The sequence below is a fragment of the Tasmannia lanceolata genome, unplaced genomic scaffold, assembly GCF_043159265.1.
Source record: "Tasmannia lanceolata isolate RefF3 unplaced genomic scaffold, GAP_Taslan_0.1 ptg000026l, whole genome shotgun sequence".
NCBI lineage: Eukaryota > Viridiplantae > Streptophyta > Magnoliopsida > Canellales > Winteraceae > Tasmannia > Tasmannia lanceolata.
Genome location: NW_027518703.1, coordinates 4,687,183 through 4,707,946, shown reverse-complemented (window position 1 = coordinate 4,707,946; position 20,764 = coordinate 4,687,183). Strand labels below are relative to the sequence as shown.

Here is a 20,764-nt window from a genome sequence, read left to right as displayed (position 1 = left end):
AGAAAAAGCAACTACATAACAAGGCTAACAACATCCACTTGCAGAATAACAGTTATTACTTAATGCGCACACTGCAACCAGAAAGTATTCCACGGTAAGACTGGTGTTTACCTATCAATCATAAAAACAGCAATATATCTACAGCATTGCTACCCATAGCCAAGGATTGAAATTTCAGTTTTGGTTTTGGTTCTGGGTTTGGCCTCAGCAGAAAACAAAATTTCGGTGGCAATTTCGGTTTCGGTCGAAATTTCAGTGAAAATTTTATAATTTCGACCGAAATTTTCAAATTTAGGTTTCGGTTTTAAATTTCGGCCCTGGCCGAAATCGGCCAAAATTTAAAAACATGCCCAGAGCTCAGAGCAGGAATCTGCTGCTCTGTTCAAAAAGTGTTTGAAAATTTACAGCAAAATACATGTGGGAGTACAATGGCTAGCTGCCCGTAACCCCAACTGTATGATGCCAAGTTTGCAGGATGTGAAAGTAATATAGTAGGGTGCTAACATGGTGACAAACATAAATGGCTGATATGCTGACAAGGTGAAAAACTCGCAACTATGAAGCAGCTGAACTGGTTAGAATAATAGATTAAGTGGAACCACATCAAAGACCACAAGGAGCCATATAAGAACCACATAAAGAAAAACACTGACTTGGTTTTCTGGGTTAATTAATGCTTCCTGAACAGAGCAAACCTTCTACATTGTGATATCTTGTTGTAGCAGTTTATGTTTTTTTTTTTTTTGATAGGTTGCAGTTTATGTTTTGTAAGACTGATAGTAAGCAAACCATACAACACTGTTCATACTTGTAAGTTGTAACCCTTAACCAACAAACACCATGACCCAACCACAACCACCCCTTGTTTTATTTATCATGAGAATACCAGAACACAAGTGCACTCATAGATTGATGTTTTCCAATCATGTATTTGAGTACGCAGATCTACATAGATGATAATCTAGACAGGATTCCTGTGATCCTTGGCCTGCAATGAGTGACATCTAATAAACACAAGATGAATCTTCACCGTGCCCGCTAAATTAGTTAGATTAGCGTTTTACATGTATGGGGGACTGATATTTGCACGCCCATGTTTTGATAATGGACGACTTATCTTGTTTTACACTTCTCTAATTGGTTGCAGAGAGCTTTTTCGGAATCGTAATAGCTTTTTACAGCTGGTTAAAAAAGTGTAAAACAAGATGATTCATCCCGATAGCAAACCCCTCCAGAGAATCCTTGATCTCCTCTACAGCATCTGCAAACCTCCAAGGAAACCTAAGTGCCGTATGTCATCCTCAAGGATAATGTGATATAGCCTAATCTGATTAGGGAAACAAATCCCGCTAAGAAGTGTCTAAACCTCTGCCTCTCTAGAATCCTTTTCCCCAATTGGTCCCCAAAAAGCCCAAATCACCAAGCTATTAGTGCTCCTAGGGAACCCAAAATGCCAATTGAGCCTCGGTTGCCAATACTCAAACCGTCAAAGTTTAGTTTCAACCTCCTAGGAGAGGGTGGGTCCCATCAAGGGGCGAGGTCTCCCATAATGAAAGCTCCTCAACCTAATCACCTCCCAAAACCTGCGAAAGTAACAGAAATGCCGCTGAAAGTAGATAGATTGATGCCCTCTGAACGACTTAAGAGAAAATTTGCCTCTAGATATTTCGTGCACCTCTTTATACACATTACTCTCTTGTTTCTTTTTTTTCTTTTAATAATAAGAATTTTATTAGATAAGAGTAGAAGCGCGCGAGGGCGAGCCTTGGCGCAACGGTAAGGTTGCTCCATTGTGACCTGGTGGTCATGGGTTCGAGTCACGGAAACAGCCTCTCTGCAAAGTAGGGGAAAGGCTGCGTACATCTAGCCCTCCCCAGACCTCACAATGGCGGGAGCCTCGCGCACTAGGCCGCCCTTTCTAAGAGGAGAAGCGCCCGACCGAGAGAGTCAGCAGTACAAGAAGAAAGATGGGTATAAAAGGAGAAAAGAACACGGCCGAATACAACCCGACAAGAACAGCCAAGGTAGGAGAAAATAAAAAAATCTCCAAACTTGACGATAAACCCTGCCCCGAGCCTGACAATCTGTATCACTATTCAAAGATCTCCGATCATGCTGGAATCTAACTGGAAAATCAGTAATACGGTCCTAGATCTTATCAAATAACTCTGCAAAGCTCTACGGGGGAGGGTGCGATCCGAACGTCCACCTAATAAAGTTGCGGGAATCTCCCTCAACCAATAGATGGCCTATCTCTGCCCTCTCAATGATTCGGATTCCTTGAAGAAAAGCTCTGATTTCTGCCTCATTAGAATCCTTAATGCTAATTGGGACCGGAAGAAGACCACTTAGTGCTGCCTGTCTCATCTCTAAGAAGACCTCCAGTACCATCGGGTATAGATTGCCTAAGCTAAATCCATCAAAGTTTAGCTTTAGTCAACCTGGCTAAGGGAAGATCCATCTAGGGAAATTGGGCTCCACCCTTTCCGAGCTGTGACGTATCTCCTTCCAGAGGCACCTTATATCCAAGCTAGAGTACAGATTGAAGTAAGGGATGATCCTTACCCATGAGATAATAAGGGATACAATCTTTATAGAGACGAATGCAGCGCTTTTGGACTTATTATTGAATAGCCGAGCATTTCTCTCCTTCAAAAGAACCCAAATAGAAGCTAATAAAGCAACTCTCCATAGGATTCCTCGTTTCCTAGGCCAAGGAAATGCATGCTAAACCTCTAGAAGGTCACTTAGACAACCAGGGAAAACCCAATTCATGTCAAATCTATCAAGTATCCTGCACCAAACCTCTCTTGCGAACCTGCAATGCAAAAGCAAGTGATCGACAAACTCTCTGGCTTCCACACAAAGGGCAATAGTCATTGATTAGCATATTTCGGTTTTGCAGGTGACCCACAGTCAGGATCTTGTCTAGGAATGCAGTCCAACCAAAGGCGCATACTCTGGGGGTGTATGGATATTCCACTCTCTGGCCAGGTACGAGGCCAAGGGGTTGGAAGAGATGTGAAAGTAGAAGGACTCGACGCAAAATTCCCCAGGTGTGGTAAAGATCCAAACCCTTTTATCACTACGATTGTCCCTAATGTACATAGCGTCCAAGATACCTAAGAACCGAGCCACTCTATCAATCTATCATACTCCCTATCAAAGAAGTTTCATCCGAAGCCAATCTGCTGGACAAGGTGCCCCTCTTCTCTCCCAAAACACTCTTGGACCCAAGCATCTTTATTGGTGATCACTGCAAAGAGATCTGGGAATGCATCTTTAGGAGCAGTGTTTGAGCATCACTTATCATGCCAAAATCTTACTCTGTCGCCTTTGTGCACTCTATACCGGATTCCTTCTTGAAAATTGAAATAGGTGTTTTTACTTTATTTTGTCCCTCCTACTCTCTTGTTTCGTTCTTTCCAAGTCAAATAGTGGCAGCTAGGAATAAGCTTCACAGAATCCTTTCAAAAAGACCAAAGACGAAGTATCACACAAATCACGCGTGGTCCGCGTGGAACAAAAATGAAGGAAATGATCAACGAACTCAACATCAGCCATGCATAATGCACATCCATGCATAAATTTACATGCTAACCATGCCAACGAAGGATTGGTCTTTTGTACTAGATATTCAAAAAAGGATTTGACCGTAAAGATCATCATCATCAGGGCCCATTTCAAAACTCTTGTATCCTCTCCCCTTCTCCTAAAGTAAATCAAGTTAATTCTGGACAAGAATGGCACTATTTCGCCTAGTTCCAGGTCAAAGAAATCCCTTCTAAATTTGAAGTTCCAATCCAGTTGTCCATTCAATCTACACATAGATTCAGACACACTTATTTCTTTGCGTGATGAGACCCTAAATATGTATTAGTATGCATTATAAGCCAGTACTGATGTAATAAACCTTTATTAATTGATTGATTTCATGGCATATATTGGGTAAATAAGAAGGAAAGTGTAGCATGTTTTATATACGGAACAGGAATGTCATGCCATGGATTCAGAGATCCCAAGGGAATATTTGGATGCACAGCATAGACTTAGAGTAGTGGAATAAGAAGTCAAAAGGGAAGCGACAAGCATTGGATTTGCCTGGAATTACCATGGAGAATAGTTGTAAGTGGTGTTTGGTTGCGCGGCAAAGACTCGAGTAGGTGAATAAGGGGTGTCATTATCGATATAGAAACAGAGAAGAGAGAGAGAGAGAGAGAGAGAGAGAGAGAGAGAGAGAGCATAATTCCCAAGATCTTTCAAGCAAAATTCCACCTTTTAGGGGGGAGGGAATTTGGTTCGACAGCTATAAGGAGGGGCAAGAATACCACCTCAGTAGACATGCAATAATTACCTAAGAGACATGCCAAGCAGTCTCCCGAGATTTCAATGCAATATTGGTAAACAAAGGGGGAATGGCATCCCAAATCCAAATAAAATTCTGACGGCTATTGGGGTTTTGTGCTTGACGAAAACCAACAAAAAATAATAAAATTATGGCATGTGCTTGAGAGAGCAATGGCTAGCAGGTCTCGAAATCTTCAGTTTTGTGCAACTTTGAAATCATTTCGGGTTATGCGTTGGGTCGTGTTGCCCAAGAGCCCAACCGCAACCCAACCGTTGGGTCGTGTTGCCCAAGAGCCCAACCGCAACCCAACCCGACATCACTTCGGGTCAGTTTTCTCCAACTTGAACCCAACCCAATTTGTAAATCCGCAAACCCAACCAGCTCAAAATTCAGGTTCAACCTAACGGGTTCGGTTTGAGCCCTACCTAAGTTGCACCCCTAACTGCAGTGCATATTGGTGTATGAAAAGTGATTGCCTAAATTAATTAATTATCTTGGGAATCTAATTTGGCAAAGGATGCAAAGACATATTTAAGGTGTGTAGAGAATAAAGGAGGAGAGAGAGAGAGAGAGGATGCCTTCTGATAATCAAGGGATATTGGAAATCGTGCAAGGAAAATTCCAAATTTGGAATTTGTGCCAAAGTGAAAATCATCGCCTCTATAAAAGTGCAAAACGTGAGAGGAGAAGGAGAACGAAAATTGCAAAGCCCTCTCTCATTTCTCACTTCTCTCCTCTCCTCTATCTTTCTTGGCCTTGATCCTTTGGCTTGGAGCCCAGAAAAGGAGCATCGAAGATCCCGTGCACAAGAAGGAAGCCACTACTTCGACTTCCGAATTATCATAGTAGAATGGAAACCACGCAGTGAGTGGATCAAGCAAAGAGATCATATCTTCGATCTTCATGTGTGTGGTTCTATATCTACTAAATTTATTTTTCAGAAGCAATGAAATCTAATAACAAGGATCTTGGGAGGGATAAAGAAAAGAAAAATTAAAATATGGTTTGTCAAAAACATTATTCAACTTTTGGTGGGTTTGCGACCCTTTATCACAACAAAATAGTCTGAAGCAAGATATATCTATTCATAACCCAATCATCTCTCTGTCTCCTAGCGTGAATCAGATTACTTTCTAAGAGAGGACCAAGAAGTTCATGATATCTCGCCAAATAGGAGCTTGTAATCGTCAGCTGGAACCTACAATCCATAACTTAATCTGTATTTAGCACAAATCACATATCTCGATTCTATCTTCACCAAATTTCCAGAGCCATTTCGCAAGTAAGGCCTTGTTCATCATTTTAAGAAGGAGAGAATGATGAGGATTGTAGGCCCAAAAAGTGGCATATTTGCCCAAAAGGATTTTAGGGATTTTTTTCCGTGTTATTTAGTTTTTAGGAATTTTTACTTCAATGGAATTTAGGGTTTTTTTTTAATGGTAGAGATTTCATTAATGAGAAAGGAGAAGACCGAACTGGTCAACACTCCAGAATACAAGAAAAAAATACAATAATAGAAAAAGCAAACGCAAGAAAAACAATCAGGGGGGAAGGAAATCAAACATCTCCAAACTCGCCCACCCACTCCTTATCAAGAAGACTATCTGCCACCTTATTAGCCGATCTCCGAATATGGTCGAAAATGATCGAAGAATTGCCAATTTTGTCTTAGATCTCTTCAAAGAAGTGAGCAGAGCGCCCAAAGTGGTCCATGTTATTTAGTTATAAGGATTTAGTTATATTTTCCATGTTATTTAGAGTTAGGGATATTATTTATTTCTGTTGTAAGTTGTAACAAGCTGACTATGTATATGAGATTATTGTTTTTATTGTATGGGTATTATAGTTGTTTGTTGTAGTTTTCATTGTAACAAGCTGGAGTGTGGAGTTGTATGGTATATACACTCCAGCTTGGGAGGTGTTGAAGAGTGTTAAAGAGTAGTTTAGTGATTACGTGTATGTGTGAGGGTGGGGTATTTTAGTCTTTGTGCCATGTTGCCCTACTTTGGGCCTATATATACATCATATTCATGGGAGAGCTCCTTAGTGGAGAATCTCTCATCTTCTCTCTCATTCTTCTCCTGCACTTCCTTCCTTATCCACAACTCAACAATTTTCATTGAGTTTTATAAGGCCTCATGTATTAGAGATTTTTAGCTTTTGATGAAATAATATTGATTGAAAATTTCTCCTTCATCCCCAGACTTCTTCTTCTTCCTCGTTCCCCTCTTTCTCCTCTATTCTTCTCCTTCTCTTGGTCTCCTATTCTTCTTATCTTCTCTTATTATTCTCTTTTACCCTCTTTCTTCTCTTTTCCCCTCTTTCTTCTATTTCTCTTTCCTGGCCTGCATCAACACTTGGAATGGGAGTGTTTGGACTATTAAATGGATAGAATAGGTTTCAGGAAAAACGGAGACAATGAGTCAAGATTCAAAAGGTGCCTATCTTCAGCCCGTTTTTCCATCCGAGTTAGTGGCTCTCCCCAAAGCTTTTTCAAATCTTCTCGCAATTTAAGACAATGAGACCTTTGTCTTCTTTCCTCTTCACCGTAGTGTCAGAATGTTTAATAAACTGTTGAAAAGGGAAAGAGTGTGGCCTCATCCCAGGTTTCAGGTTTCATAATGGAATACCCGAGAATCAAAATTTCTCATCTTCAATTCAAATATGATACCATGCTTCAGCCGAGCATATGACGACAAGGTATTAAAGTTCAAGAGCCATCTTGAGATACTATGAAGTAGTAAAAGGACAAAGGACAAACTTCAGCAAGTCTCAACTTATGGGTTGCAGGTGTCTGTCTCCCACTATGTTTTGGAAGACCTAAAGAAAAGTTTGTGGGATACTGTCATCGAAAAAGTGGATAGACATTTGTCCACTTTGAAGAGGAATCTGGTCTCTTTGGAGGATTGTATAATGTTGGGTTGCAAGTATTTGTCTCCCACTATGTTTCGGAAGACCTAAAAAAAGTTTGTTGGATACTATCATCAAAAAAGTGGATAGACATTTGTCCACTTGGAAAACCGTATAACGTTGATAAAATCAATCGTATTCAATCTCCCTTTATATTATTTCTCTCTATTCAGGCATTCTATAGCCGATATGCATCGCATTGAATGGATGCAGAGAGACTTTCTTTGGGCTGATTTGCAAGAGATGAGAAGGTTTCACTTCGTTAGATAAGAGGATGTGTGAAGTCCTAAAGTTAATGTGGGACTAAGTTTCCATAATCTTAATGCAACGGAAAGCCTTGCTGAGCAAATGGCTTTGGCAATTTGAGGAGGAGAGATCTCGGTTATGGACCTCACTCAATGTGCATAAGTATGGTTTTTTTATTTGGCAGAAGGTTATCGTGTGACAATTAAAGGCATAGTGACACCACAGTGTGGAGAGGCATTCTGAAGCAAAAGGCCTCTTTTCTCAAAGGAATTCGGTATTAGGGCATACAGAGGAGACAGTATCCAAATACGGAGGCACTCATGGTGCAAGGATGAGACTTTAATAACTTTATTCCCTGATCTGTTCGCAATAGTAAGTTGTGAGGATGCTACTATTCAGGTATTGTTCACATTTATGGCAAGGTTTCCTGGAAGATTCCCTTTCGCAGCAACTTATTTGACCATGAAATCAATGGGATTGCCGAGTCTATGGAGATTTTGGGGTCGACTATCATTAGGAGTGTGAAGGAGGACAAAAGGATCTAGAAATGGAATTTCCACCGTTAAATCTTTCTCCCACAATCTGCTACTGGCTCTACTTGTCTTTCTAGTTGACAGCATTTGGACGATTCTCGTCCCGCCCAGAGTGTGTGCATTCAGCTGGATAGCGATACTTAACAGCATCTTGATGGTGGACCACCTTCGAAGCAGGAAAGTCTTGATAATAGATCAATGTCCATTGTGCATTGTGCATTGAGGCGAGAGAATCAGTGGATCACATCTTCATTCATTGTTGGTGTGCTAGAGAGATCCGGTGCCAAACACTCACGTTTTAGTTTTTCGTGGGTCTTCCCAACTCTCTTAGATGGTCTTTTTGAAGAATGGATCTTCAATCCTTCGCCTCGGAGAGGCTGCATCTTGTGGAGATTGGTTTTGTTTTTGCCAACACTTGGAAAATATGGAAAGAAAGAAACAAAATCGCATCTTTAATAGCAACGCTAAAAGGGCTCATTGAACTTAAAGGCTCAAGCAATGACTATCTTTTGGGGTGGATCTTGTCCTTGTTTTAGAGGTGTCCCATCCTATGCATTTTGGTAATTTTTTTTAGTGAGATCTGTCGCAGCCAACTCCGCCTGTGTTTTTCACAGCCTGTCCCAATCCAGGATAAAGGAGGGTTGGCGTCAGGTTGGCAGTCGGTCGTAAACTTTGCCACTCTTCTATGAAATGAATCCTACAGAAAATTCGTTGGGGCGTAACCCTCTTCGCAATGCGCTGCATCAGCTCCCGGATGTAGTGTTAAATGAGCAAGGGTCTTTGCACGTTTATGGGCGGGTGCGGGGAGTGAGGAGGCTAGTCCTGGGTCGTCACTCCCTTAGTGACGTGCCACATCGGCGCCCGGGTGTGGTGGAAAATGGGCAAGCGGTCCTCGTACTTTACTGGACGGGTGCGGGGGGGGCGAGGAAGCTAGTTCAAGAGAGTAGAATTCTTTTAGCCAGTTGGAACATAGGTTCACTAACAGGTAAGCTGAGGGAATTAGTTGATACGCTGAGTACAAGGAGAGTTAATATAGCTTGTCTTTAGGAGACTAAATGGGTAGGAGGAAAAGCTAGGGAAATAGAAAATACGGGTTTCAAGTTATGGTTTACAGGGAAGGAGAGGAATAGAAATGGTGTAGGGATTATAATAGCTAAGAGCCTAAGAGATGAGGTTGTAGATGTTAAAAGGAAGGGTGACAGAATTATTCTAATTAAATTAGTATTAGGTGAAGAGACGATTAACGTTATTAGTGTGTATGCCTCTCAAATAGGATTAAATGATTCTGTCAAGAGGTAATTTTGGGACGATATGGATGAAGTAGTCCAAAGAATACCACATGGAGAGAAGTTATTTATAGGGGGAGATTTAAATGGACATGTGGGAAGAACTAGTGGAGGTTTTGAGAGGGTTCATGGAGGATTGGGTCGTGGCAATAGGAATGAGGCAGGAGAAGATATTTTAAGGTTTGCAGTAGCATATGATTTGATGTTAACAAATACATTTTTTAAGAAAAGAGATTCACACTTGATAACCATTAGCAGTGGCACCAACTGTAGCCAAATAGATTTTATCCTCACTAGGAGAGAGGACAGAGCTGCGTGTAAAGAGTTTAAAGTCATACCCGGAGAATGTTTAGTCACACAACATAGGCTGGTGGTATTGGATATATGCATCAAACATTGGAGGAGAAAAACTAAAGATGTTTAAGGATAGACTGCTTAAAGAAGGACCTTGGAGTCTTGACGAGGGGGCTAATATTATGTGGAATGGGATGTCTAGTTATATCAGGAAAGTGGCTAGAGAGGTACTTGGAGAATCTGGAGGAAGTGGGCCGCCGTCTAAAGACATGTGGTGGTGGAACGAGGAGGTCCAAAAGGCGATTAGGTCTAAAAGAGAGTGTTATAAATGTTTGCATAAGTGTAGAAATGAGGAGAACATTGAGATGTATAAATTGCATAGAAAAGAAGTAAGAAGGCAATAAGGGAAGCTAGAGGCAAAGCATATAAGGATTTGTACCACAAGTTAGGGACGAAAGCGGGTGAAAAAGATGTCTACAAGCTTGCTAAGATGAGAGAAATGAAGAGCAGGGACTTGAATCTTATAAAATGCATCAAAGACGAGAATCAAAGATTGTTAGTAAAAGAAAACGAGGTTAAAGAGAGGTGGAGAAGTTACTTCGATAAATTGTTTAATGGAGAACCTGTAGCGAATTTGGGAGAACTTGATAACGCTTTTGATGATAAACACCAAACGTTTGTTCGTAGAATCCAAACATCAGAGGTAAGAGTATCTATGAAAAATATGAAATTAGGTAAGGCTAGGGGGCCTGACAATATTCCTATTGAGACTTGGAGATGCTTGGGTGATGTGGGTTTGGTTTGGTTTGGTTAACTAAATTATTTAACAATATTTTAAAGATTAAGAAGATGCATGATGAGCGGAGGAAGAGTACATTAGTACTTATTTATAAAAATAAAAGGGATATTCAGAGTTGCACCAATTACCGAGGAATTAAGCTAATGAGTCACACCATGAACCTTTGGGGGAGGGTAATTGAGCATAGACTAAGAAAAGAGACTAAGGTGTCAGATAATCAGTTTGGCTTCATGCCCGGACGATCGACTATGGAAGTTATCTTCTTGATTAGGCGGTTAATGGAGAGATTTAGAGAAAATAAAAAGGACCTTCATATGGTTTTCATTGATTTGGAGAAAGCGTATGATAGGGTTCCCAATAATGTTATGTGGTGGGTCCTTAAAAGGAAAAAAAAATGCCTACTAAATATGTTGATGTGATTAAAAATATGTACGATGGAGCAATAATGAGTGTCAAAACCACGGATGGCACATCTAATGAGTTTCCAATTACAATAGGACTGCACTAAGGATCACCTCTAAGCCCTTATTTTTTACACTAGTTATGGATGAGCTTACGGAGGGTATCCAGGATGAGGTGTCGTGGTGTATGTTATTTGCAGATGACATAGTATTAATCGACAAAACCAATGCAGGAGTAAATGCTAAGTTAGAGTTATGGAGAACTACTTTGGAATCCAAAGGTTTTAGACTGAGTAGGACTAAGACATAATATATGGAGTACAACTTTAGTAATGTAAGCAGACGGACGAGGATGTAGGAAATAGGACTGGACAGGAGGTACCTAAGAGGGATATCTTTCGCTCTCTTTGTTCAATTCTACATAAAGAAGGAGAGATTGAAGATGATGTTAACCATAGAATAAGAGCAGGTTGGTTGAAGTGGAAGCTTGCCTCAGGAGTTCTGTGTGACCATAAAATCCCTACCAAGTTGAAGGGAAAGTTTATAAAACAGCCGTGAGGCCAGCCATGCTGTACGACTCAGAATGTTGGGCCACCAAGAAGCAGCATGTGCATAAGATGAGTGTATCAGAGATGCGAATACTTAGATGGATGTGCGGCCACACAAGGTTCGATAGAATTAAAAAAGAAGACATTCGTAAAATGGTGGGAGTGGCACCGATTGAGGAGAAGATGAGAGAACATCGCTTAAGATGGTTTGGACATATCCAACGTAGGCCTTTGGATGCTTCATTGAGAAGAGGCGACTCGTGCCAAATTGATGGAGTAAAAAGAGGTAAGGGCAGACCGAAAACAACTTGGGTAACTAGTTTGGGACAAAGGCTTTGTTGAGTTGTTGAGAATCTATCGCAGCCGGGAGTCAACTTCTCTTTTCCTCTTTTTAGGGGGCAGTTTTTGTGCTTGGTTGTATGTATCTTTTACTTGTGTTTTGCCCCTTGACTACCTCGGTCGTGGGCCTTGTACCTTTTCTTTGATTTAATAATAATCTGCTACCATTACAAAAAAAAAAAAAAAAATTTGTGAGAAACTTTGAAATAAGTCTAAAACTCTTTTGGAACATGAAGTTGATGAAAAGTAAGCGTTAGTGTCACTTTGAGTACTAAGTATCTAATATCCCCAAGATTCTAAACATAAAACCTCAATTCAAGAAAATAAATCATCTGAAACTAAATTTTCATAAAAAAATCCCCAACCAGATTTCATTCCATCAAAGTGAAACTGGAATTCATTAAGGTAACAATCAATCCTCCATCAGAACAACAAAAACACCTAAACGATCACACAACTGACCTTGTCTTTATAATAAGAATCACGAAGAAACTCATCTCTTGCTGAATCATCATCTTTTAGATCATCTCCAAATCCTCCATTTTCAGAAGAAAAAATCATCAGAAAAGAATACAAAGCGATCACGAAAAGCGCGGCCGAGACTGCAATCGTGATTTCCCACCATGACGGGAAGAAGAAATCAAACGAGAATTCTACAATTTCCATTATAATTATTCGTACAAGGATCGGTGAGAAGGAATTCTAGGGTTCTTCTGGATGAGGAATTTCTAGGGTTTTGACGATTCAGAAGATCCATGCGAGAAGAAAATGAGAAGAGCGTGGGAGCATTTTGAGGGAGAGAGAGAGAGAGTCGTTGGAGGGAGAAGCGAAATGACTATGAAATTAAAGGAGGTGGGAGGAAAAAAAGGGGGGGTGTTAATTTATAGGCGTAGATTTCCTAAAATACACATGGTCAATAGTGAAATGTCGGAAATGCCCGCAGATTTGACTTGAAACAGACGTAAGAGACAAGGGGGTTTGGTCCGTTCAGATGGGAATTTCAACCTTAGTTTTTAATAAAATATCGAAGATGCCACGTTACTGACTTTTTCCATGGCGTGGAAAAGTTTTCCACACTTCCGACGAGGACGGAATGTGTTTCGTTTGAAATGAGACAGCCAATGAAATTGTTAATGGGGCATTATATTAGAGTTTCGAAAGTACCCCTTTTATATCTATAAATATCGAAAATGACACTCGATGGAGACTTGGAATAATGGGGGTCGTGGAATACTGGAATATGTGATGGGCCAACTTTCCAATATGACCAAAATACCCCGAGTATTAAGAGTGAGAGAAGGGCATTTTTGTGATTAACTCAGTCTAAATTTTAAATTTTCAAACACCTCCTGGCACCCTCTCAAAGTTCAATGAATAATATCAACGAATTGGCATCACAAGGAGATTAGGGGACTGTTATCTTTTGATGGGTAGATTTGGGAAAATACCACTGCTTAATCTCATATTTACAAGCAAAAACACCGATGGTAAAGAAAAGAGAAGAGAGGCCTTTTGTTTTTATGACATAGGGTATCCCACTCCAATTGTTAGGGCGGGACTATTCCCTACGAATGCGCGCAATCACCTATAAACCACGTGATCAAGCCCAGGGGATTCGAACTCACGTCACTAGAGAGCATACCCATGACTTTGAGCCGAAGAGCCACACCCATATGTGTTAAGACTTAAGAGAAGAGGTCTTTACCATTCAAAAAAAAACAGGTGGACTTCACTCACAAGGTCGTTTTATATGATGTGTGCCCCTGAACTCCGCTGTTTGTCGGAAAGTACAGTGGGGCCCACTTCTTAGGATGATCCAAAGCGTTCATTTGATGGGCCACCACATAAGTAGACCGTACCCTCTAAAAGATTATCCCAACCCTCCAATCTGAAAAGGGACTGCACATTATAGGAACCTGTACCGATCGGAGGGTTAAGATCATCCCAAGGAGATGATTTATGGGATATGTCCTATTTACGTTGTGGCCCATCAAATGAACAGTTTGTGAGGCCCACTACTTAGGATGATCCAAACCGCTCATTTGATATGACACCATGTATACTCCAGAGAGCAAATTCTTTTGGGTGAACCAATCTATGAGCTGTAAATCAATGAAACATGCAGGTACTACATATAGGTGGGCCTGAACCATTCATCCATCGAGGCTCCAAGAAATAGAGCTGATTGATTGGATGATAACCATCTGATCAGGATCCTACAAATGAATGGTCAAGGAGATAAATAATCAATGGCCAAAATACATTTGATCATTTGGATGTGGAAAAAACCATGTGGGTAGTGCGTGATCTAGATTTGTCGAAGGATGTGTCATTTCATTTGGTGGTCCCTACCTTAGATAGGCCGTGCCCCTAAATGGCATGTTTTGACTAGGAGTGGACATGGTTCCGATTCAAACCGAGGAACCGAACCGAACCAGCACATTTGGTTTGGTTCGGTTCGGTTCCATATCTACATGGTTCGGTTCCGGGTTTGAGATCCTGGAACGGTGGAAATTCGGTTCGGTTCTAGGTTTGGGATCTCGGAACCGAGAACCGACCCTCAACTTAAAACTCAATGCCTCAACTGATAAAATCACCCCACCCCCTTTTAATTCGCCCCTCTTTAACGTTTTGCTTGCCTTTTAAATTCTAATTCACCCCACTTTTAGTCTCTAATGGGATTTTCTCTTGTAATTATGTCTCTGATGCCACTCACTCTTAAGTTTCACTGGATATACATTGGCTTGCACTTGTCTTAACTTTACTATGACAAATTAGAGTGATCTGGACTAAGGATTGCATAATCTGTCTTAAGAAAGTATGAAAGAATATACATTGGATTGCATGACGCATAAACTGGATAAATGGATATACATTGCACATGGGTAAACCCAGAACCGAACCGATCAGGTTTGGTTCTGGTTCGGTTCGGTTCCAACGATATATGGTTCGGTTCTGGTTCCAATTTATGGGAACCGATTATATATGGTTTGGTTTTGGGATTACCCTAGAACCGAACCGAACCATGTCCACCCCTTTGACTCCAGCATGATTTTATTTAGAATAAGCTCTTGTCTCAAACGGTCATTGTATAGCTTTATCTCGGTTTTCAATTACACTCATTTTTCAGGGTTAAAGTGGCAACAATAGATATGACCTGTCCTGGATAGTCTTGGAAAAATACGGAATAAGCTCTCATTCTTGCATATATGTTATTCTAGCCAATTTAATCTAAAATCAAACGGGCCCAAAATCTTCTTGGATATCCTAACCATTTATATTAAGGGAAGTGATATTTACGCCCCTTTTCATCACCAGGGACACCCAGCGTCAGTCTATCAATGGCAAAAAGGGGGCTCATGTACTTTATGTCAGAAAAATCCAGAGGCTTTGATTGCAAAGTACACTGGCAAATGGGTGTCCCCGGTGATAAAAGGGGCGTAAATATCGTTTCCCTTATATTAAATGTCGTGAAATGAATGATTCAAATGTAAAAAAAAAATAATCAACACTAAAAATATTGACATGGTACAAAAGAAAACAGCATTGACATTATTCACGCAAAAATTATCTGCTTTTATTACTAAATTTTGAGAAGATAAAAAAAATATAGCTCTTAAGTCACCATTCAGAGTAGTGATCATCTCACGCTATCTGATTTGTCTATTAGTGACGATGTGGATGGGATTATACGTGTAGCTTTTTAAGAGGCATAAAAAACTTTTCATCTGTAAATTATTTAATAAGTATAAAGAAATGTACATGATGTTTAATAACTATAAAGAAACTTATATCTATAAGATATTTAATAATTAAGGAAGTATGTTTGATAATTAAAAGAAAAAGACACTTATAATATGTGTTCTCCATCACCCTGCCCCTTACCGCTAGTCGTGTGGCACTTTCTTTGTCCAACCTCTTACCATCACTTCTAGGAGTGGGTCTACTTGTCAACATCTCCCATTGGTGTTGTCGTCAGTTGTCACTGACATGCCAGAAGCAATGGTTGTTGCGAATACCACAATGAATTCCACCAAAGAGCATTTCATATGTACCTACACACCTTATGTACTTTGAACAACATTAGTGTTCACATGTATATACTCCAGAAAACTTTTCTTGGGAAAGTACTCTCTTTGTATAACTGGATTTTTGTATTAAGTATTTCAAAATAAGAAAGTATAAATTATCACACTACAAGACACAAGCTCTTTAGTGGCAAAAAAAGCCGTCACTAAATATCTTGAAGTCGTCACTAAAAGGTTTTAGTGGCGGCAAATTCGTCGCCACTGAGTCGCCACTATAGGTGTGTCACTAAATATAGTAGTGACAACTTTAAAATATCGCCACTAAATAGATATCTTTTAGTGACGACACAATTGTGTCGCTGAAAGATATCTATTTAGTGGCAAGACTTGTTGCCACAAAATTATGAAGAAGCCGTCACTAAAAGGCCTATAGTTGCCACAAAAAAAATGGCTGAAGAATCTTAGAACTCGCTTTTAGTGGCGACAATTGTCGTCACTAATTATATACTATCAGTGACAAGAATAGTCGCCACAAAATTGTAACGTAGTCACCATTAAAAGTCATGCATCGCCAATAAAAGAATTGATTAAGAATCTAAACCATGTATTTAGTGACGACAAATGTCGTCGCAAATTATTCAGTGTATTTAGTGACGACAAATGTCGTCACAAATTATTCAATATTAGTGACATCTTAAAGTTTGTCACTAATATTTAAAATTTTAGTGGCTACTGGAGTTACTTCAGTGACGATTATTTCCATACCACTAAAGCCTTTAATAATAATAATTTCTCAATATTTATTAAATAAAAATTTTAAAGCCTGTTGTAGGACCCGATCCCTCGAGAATGTCTCGGGGGCGCGGGCCGTCACGCTCTCTCTTGGTCTCTCGTACCCACGCGGTTGGCGTGTGCATTTTATTATTGATTTTAATTCCCCAACCAAGCCGGCAGCTACCAAGCCATAGGGTGCAAACAAACGTGCAATCCAAGCTTAATAATGAAGGAAATTTATATGAAATGTTCATTAGTGATCTTTTTTTGAATGGAATGTTTCCTGTTCATTAGAGATTTTTACCAACAAATCTCTCATATGATCTTGGATTCTTTCATAAAAAGTACAGGCTTGAAATTACATAATCAGAGACCCTAATTCTCCAACCAAAGAGAGAAAATTGCACATAGACAATACTTCAAATCTTGATCCAGGCAAACTAGACAATACTTTTTATTAATAAATCCATACACGAAGAAGAAATGCACACATCCATTGAGGAAGCTGAACTACAGAAACCAAGAAAAAGCATAAGCTAAGAAGGGAAATACCTGGAAAATGGTGGGATGAGAATGGAGATCGATAAACAGAGAGATGGAGGTGGAGAGAACACCAAAATTGTGAAATCCTTGGTCCTTCTTTCTGAGAATGATCTTTTTATATGGTGTAAGCCATAGTCTCGTATTTTTTTAAAAGTACTTTACAGACCCTACTATAGGATTATCCGAACCGTCCATGTGATGGGCAACAATGTAAATAGCTTTTCCCCCAAAAAAATCATTTCTGAAGGATGATCTCAACCCTCCGATCTACAGTGGAACTGTACAGTGGAACTGCGTATTATGTAAATAGGAAGAGCATATGTCAGGAAAACATTCACAACTACTAATGAAATGAAAAGGAAAATTAGAATTCCTAGAGATAGAAACGACGAATGATTCCAAATATGACAATCACGTGGGTCCCTTTTTGGTTCCTTTTTCCTTCTGTGATTCTCAACAAGTTTTTACAGTCAAGTATTTTCAGAAGGTACTCTACGGCTTACAATAAAGGATGATCCAAACCGTCCATGTGATAAGCCACAATGTAAATAGGTTGTGCCCATAAAATCATTTGTAAAGGATGATCCCAACCCTCCTATCTATAGTGGAACTGCATATTATAGAACCTCTATAGATCGGAGGGTTGGGATCATCCTATAGAAATGATTTTTTGGGCAAAACCAATATAAGCTATGGTCACTAAGGACGGTTTGGATCATCTTATAGTGTTGTCTGTACAGTAGTTTTTTTTTAAAAAAATACGGACTATAAGGGCTTACATAGGGGTGCAACTCGGATTGATTTTTTGGAATTCGAGTTGAACTTTTATCTTAAAATGGGGTCGGGTTCGGGTGATTCCTATTCATTTTAAGCAAAAGCGCAACCCGACATGACCCGATTTTAAACTCGTGTTTTGGAGCCCTAATGGATTGAGTTATATAGTGCTTATTTACCGGTGCGCAAAATTGAACGCCATTTAATACCAAAGCCAGATTAGCTCAAGTAATTACCTAATTAGCGACTTTTCATTTATAAAGGGCAGGTAAATGTTAACTTTCAGGTGCATTTTCTAAACACAGCAAAATACATACGATGAACTTTTTTGGGGAACAAGGCTACGGCGCAGGAATAAACCCTACCAGCGTTCAAATTTATGAAAACCAGTGTATGTATGCTAATCAGGGGCGTCTTAATGAAATGCCGGTAAAAAACCATTTTCTTATTTGATTAGTTGGGTTTATTATGAAAACCGGTGTATATGTCCTAATTAGGGGCGTCTTTATGAAATGCCAGTAAAAAACCTTTTCTTGTATTGATTAGTTGGGTTTATTGGGCCAATCAGTGTTGATGCTGTAAACGAGATACTTAGAACATGAGATTTTGTACCGTGTAAGACTGTAAGCCCTTATAGTCCCTTATTTTTCAAAAAGTACTATATGGACCACACTATAGGATGATCCAAACCGACCATATGATGGGCCATAACGTAAATAGGTCGTGCCCAAAAAATCATTTACATAGGATGATCCTAGCCCTCCGATCTATAGAGTAACTGCATATTATGGAAACCTCTATAGATCGGAGGGCTAGGATCATCCTATGTAAATGATTTTTTCTGCACGACCTATTTACGTTATGGCCCATCAAATGGATGGTTTGGATCATCCTATAGTGTGGTCCGTACAGTACTTTTTGAAAAATAAGGGATTATAAGGGCTTACACTATATAAAATCTCCTTAGAACATAATATAATACAAATTAAAGGAATGTGAACAAATCATTAGTGGCGACTTATTAGAATGCGTCACTAATATTATTCCCGCCTACATTCCCCGTGAAAATTTTCCCGCAAATTTCCCCGCGTGTGGATATAGTAGGAAGATGTTCAGTGACAAGATATATGCTGTCACTATATTTAGGCAATTACTGGCAACATATAAAGTCGTCACTGTAGAAAAGATTTTCCATTAGACCATTTTAGTGGCGACTTATGAAAAGTCATCACCGATATTAAACCCGCCAACATTTCCCATGAAAAATTTCCCCGCCAGCGACAAGATAGGAACCCGCCACTAATGTTTTAATTATAGTGACGACTTTATTTGTCGTCACTATAAACTTGATATTAGTGGCGAATACTAGGTCGCCACTAAATTAAATCGTTAGTGGCAACCAAAACCTCTTGTCACTAAAATCTAATTATTAGTGGCGACTTATATTTCGCTACTGAAGAAAGACCATTATAGTGGCGACTTTTGAACAGTCATCACTGATATTATTCCTGCCAATATTTCCCGGGAAAAAATTTCCCCTCCAATGGATAAAGTGGCAAAATGTTTAGTGATAAGACAAATGTTGTCGCTATACTTAGGCAATTATGTACGATTAGTGACGAGATATAAAGTTGCCACTAACTTATAAGCTTTTGTGGCAAAAACTTTTTAATTATTGAAAAAATAGGAAGTCGTCACAAATGTTTTAATTTTAGTGGCGCAAAACGATGTAAGAGATTATAAATTTAGGGAAATGATTTCAGCACTCCACTCCTTTTATAAGATGCAGACACATCTTGTCGTGTAGTATTTAAAGGGCTGCCAGGATCAATATTACGCTCTCAGGCTTTTACGAGCCCTCTAAATATTGAACGATAAGATGTTTTCCCACATCTTATCAAAAGAGTGGAGTGCTGAAATCATTTCCCTAATTTTATGGAGCATGAATTATTAGAGTCAAGCTATAAAATTAAACTTCATCAGTATTTCTTAATGAAAATAATATGGGAGGTGGATTTTAGTTCCATTAGTGAATGCACATTATGTCTTGTGGACCATAGGCTTTCAAGGATCGTATACGGTAAGGGAAATGATGTTCCTTGTTTTATATGATGGTATCCATCAATCTGCTAGATGACACTAGACGACACTTTCTTATTGGCTTTTGTTTGTTTTTTCGAATTTGAAAAGCATACCTCGATTCGTGTGCGTAGCGGACGACCAATCTATGGATTTGGAGAAGAATCGCCAACTGAAGTGCCGACCACTCTTGATCCACCCCCTATTCAACTGTGAGTCCGATGGTGCTCTCTTCCAATCTCTAAATTCCAGAGATTGTAAGTTTTGAACCGTTGCCAGGGAGTGAGATCTCATAGCTTTTATAGGCTTCCCTAAAACCCAATACCTAGGGTTAGGTCTCCCTGATCAATTCCCAATTTGTGAGGGGCAAATTGGTCATCCCATCACCAGTACATAATTACCAATATAACCATCATCAATCGGTAATTACAACAAAGCCAAAGTGTGCACACCCTCATATAGTTTCCCAATCAATTACATCTATTATACCCCTCACTTTGAATCGAGTGTAAATATGAGATTTTTCTGTTTTTCCAATTCCACTGTATATTTCCGGGTTTTATCAATTCAAAATGTTCCTTGACTTGATTAGCCAAATTGTAAATCGTTTTTGTAAATTTCCGCGATGTAATTATTTGAGAAAATAAAATTTTAATTATACACATTATTTTAGAAAAAATACATCACTAAATTTTTCTTCAAAAATATTCCGATAAAATTTCCAATTTGGCTCAATCTATCATCAAGTACAATCAGGGTAATTATATTCAATTATCGTGTATCTGTTGAGGCCTCTAAACACACTCATATTGAATATAATTAAATATAACTTAATCGGAAATTCCACAGCTAATTCTTCAAT

The 20,764-nt window shown here is 39.4% G+C and overlaps 1 protein-coding gene across 1 annotated transcript in view; it reads right to left on the bottom strand.

Annotated features, from left to right (window-relative positions):
• LOC143858507 (BAG-associated GRAM protein 1-like) overlaps nucleotides 1-12,546 on the bottom strand; it is a 64,114-nt gene extending 51,568 nt beyond the window's left edge. The window contains exon 1 of the mRNA XM_077369146.1: nucleotides 12,167-12,546. Within this exon, the coding sequence (XP_077225261.1) occupies nucleotides 12,167-12,370 (204 nt within the window). The 5' untranslated portion in view covers nucleotides 12,371-12,546. The remainder of the gene's footprint in view (nucleotides 1-12,166) is intronic.
• Between the last annotated feature and the right edge of the window lie 8,218 nt (nucleotides 12,547-20,764).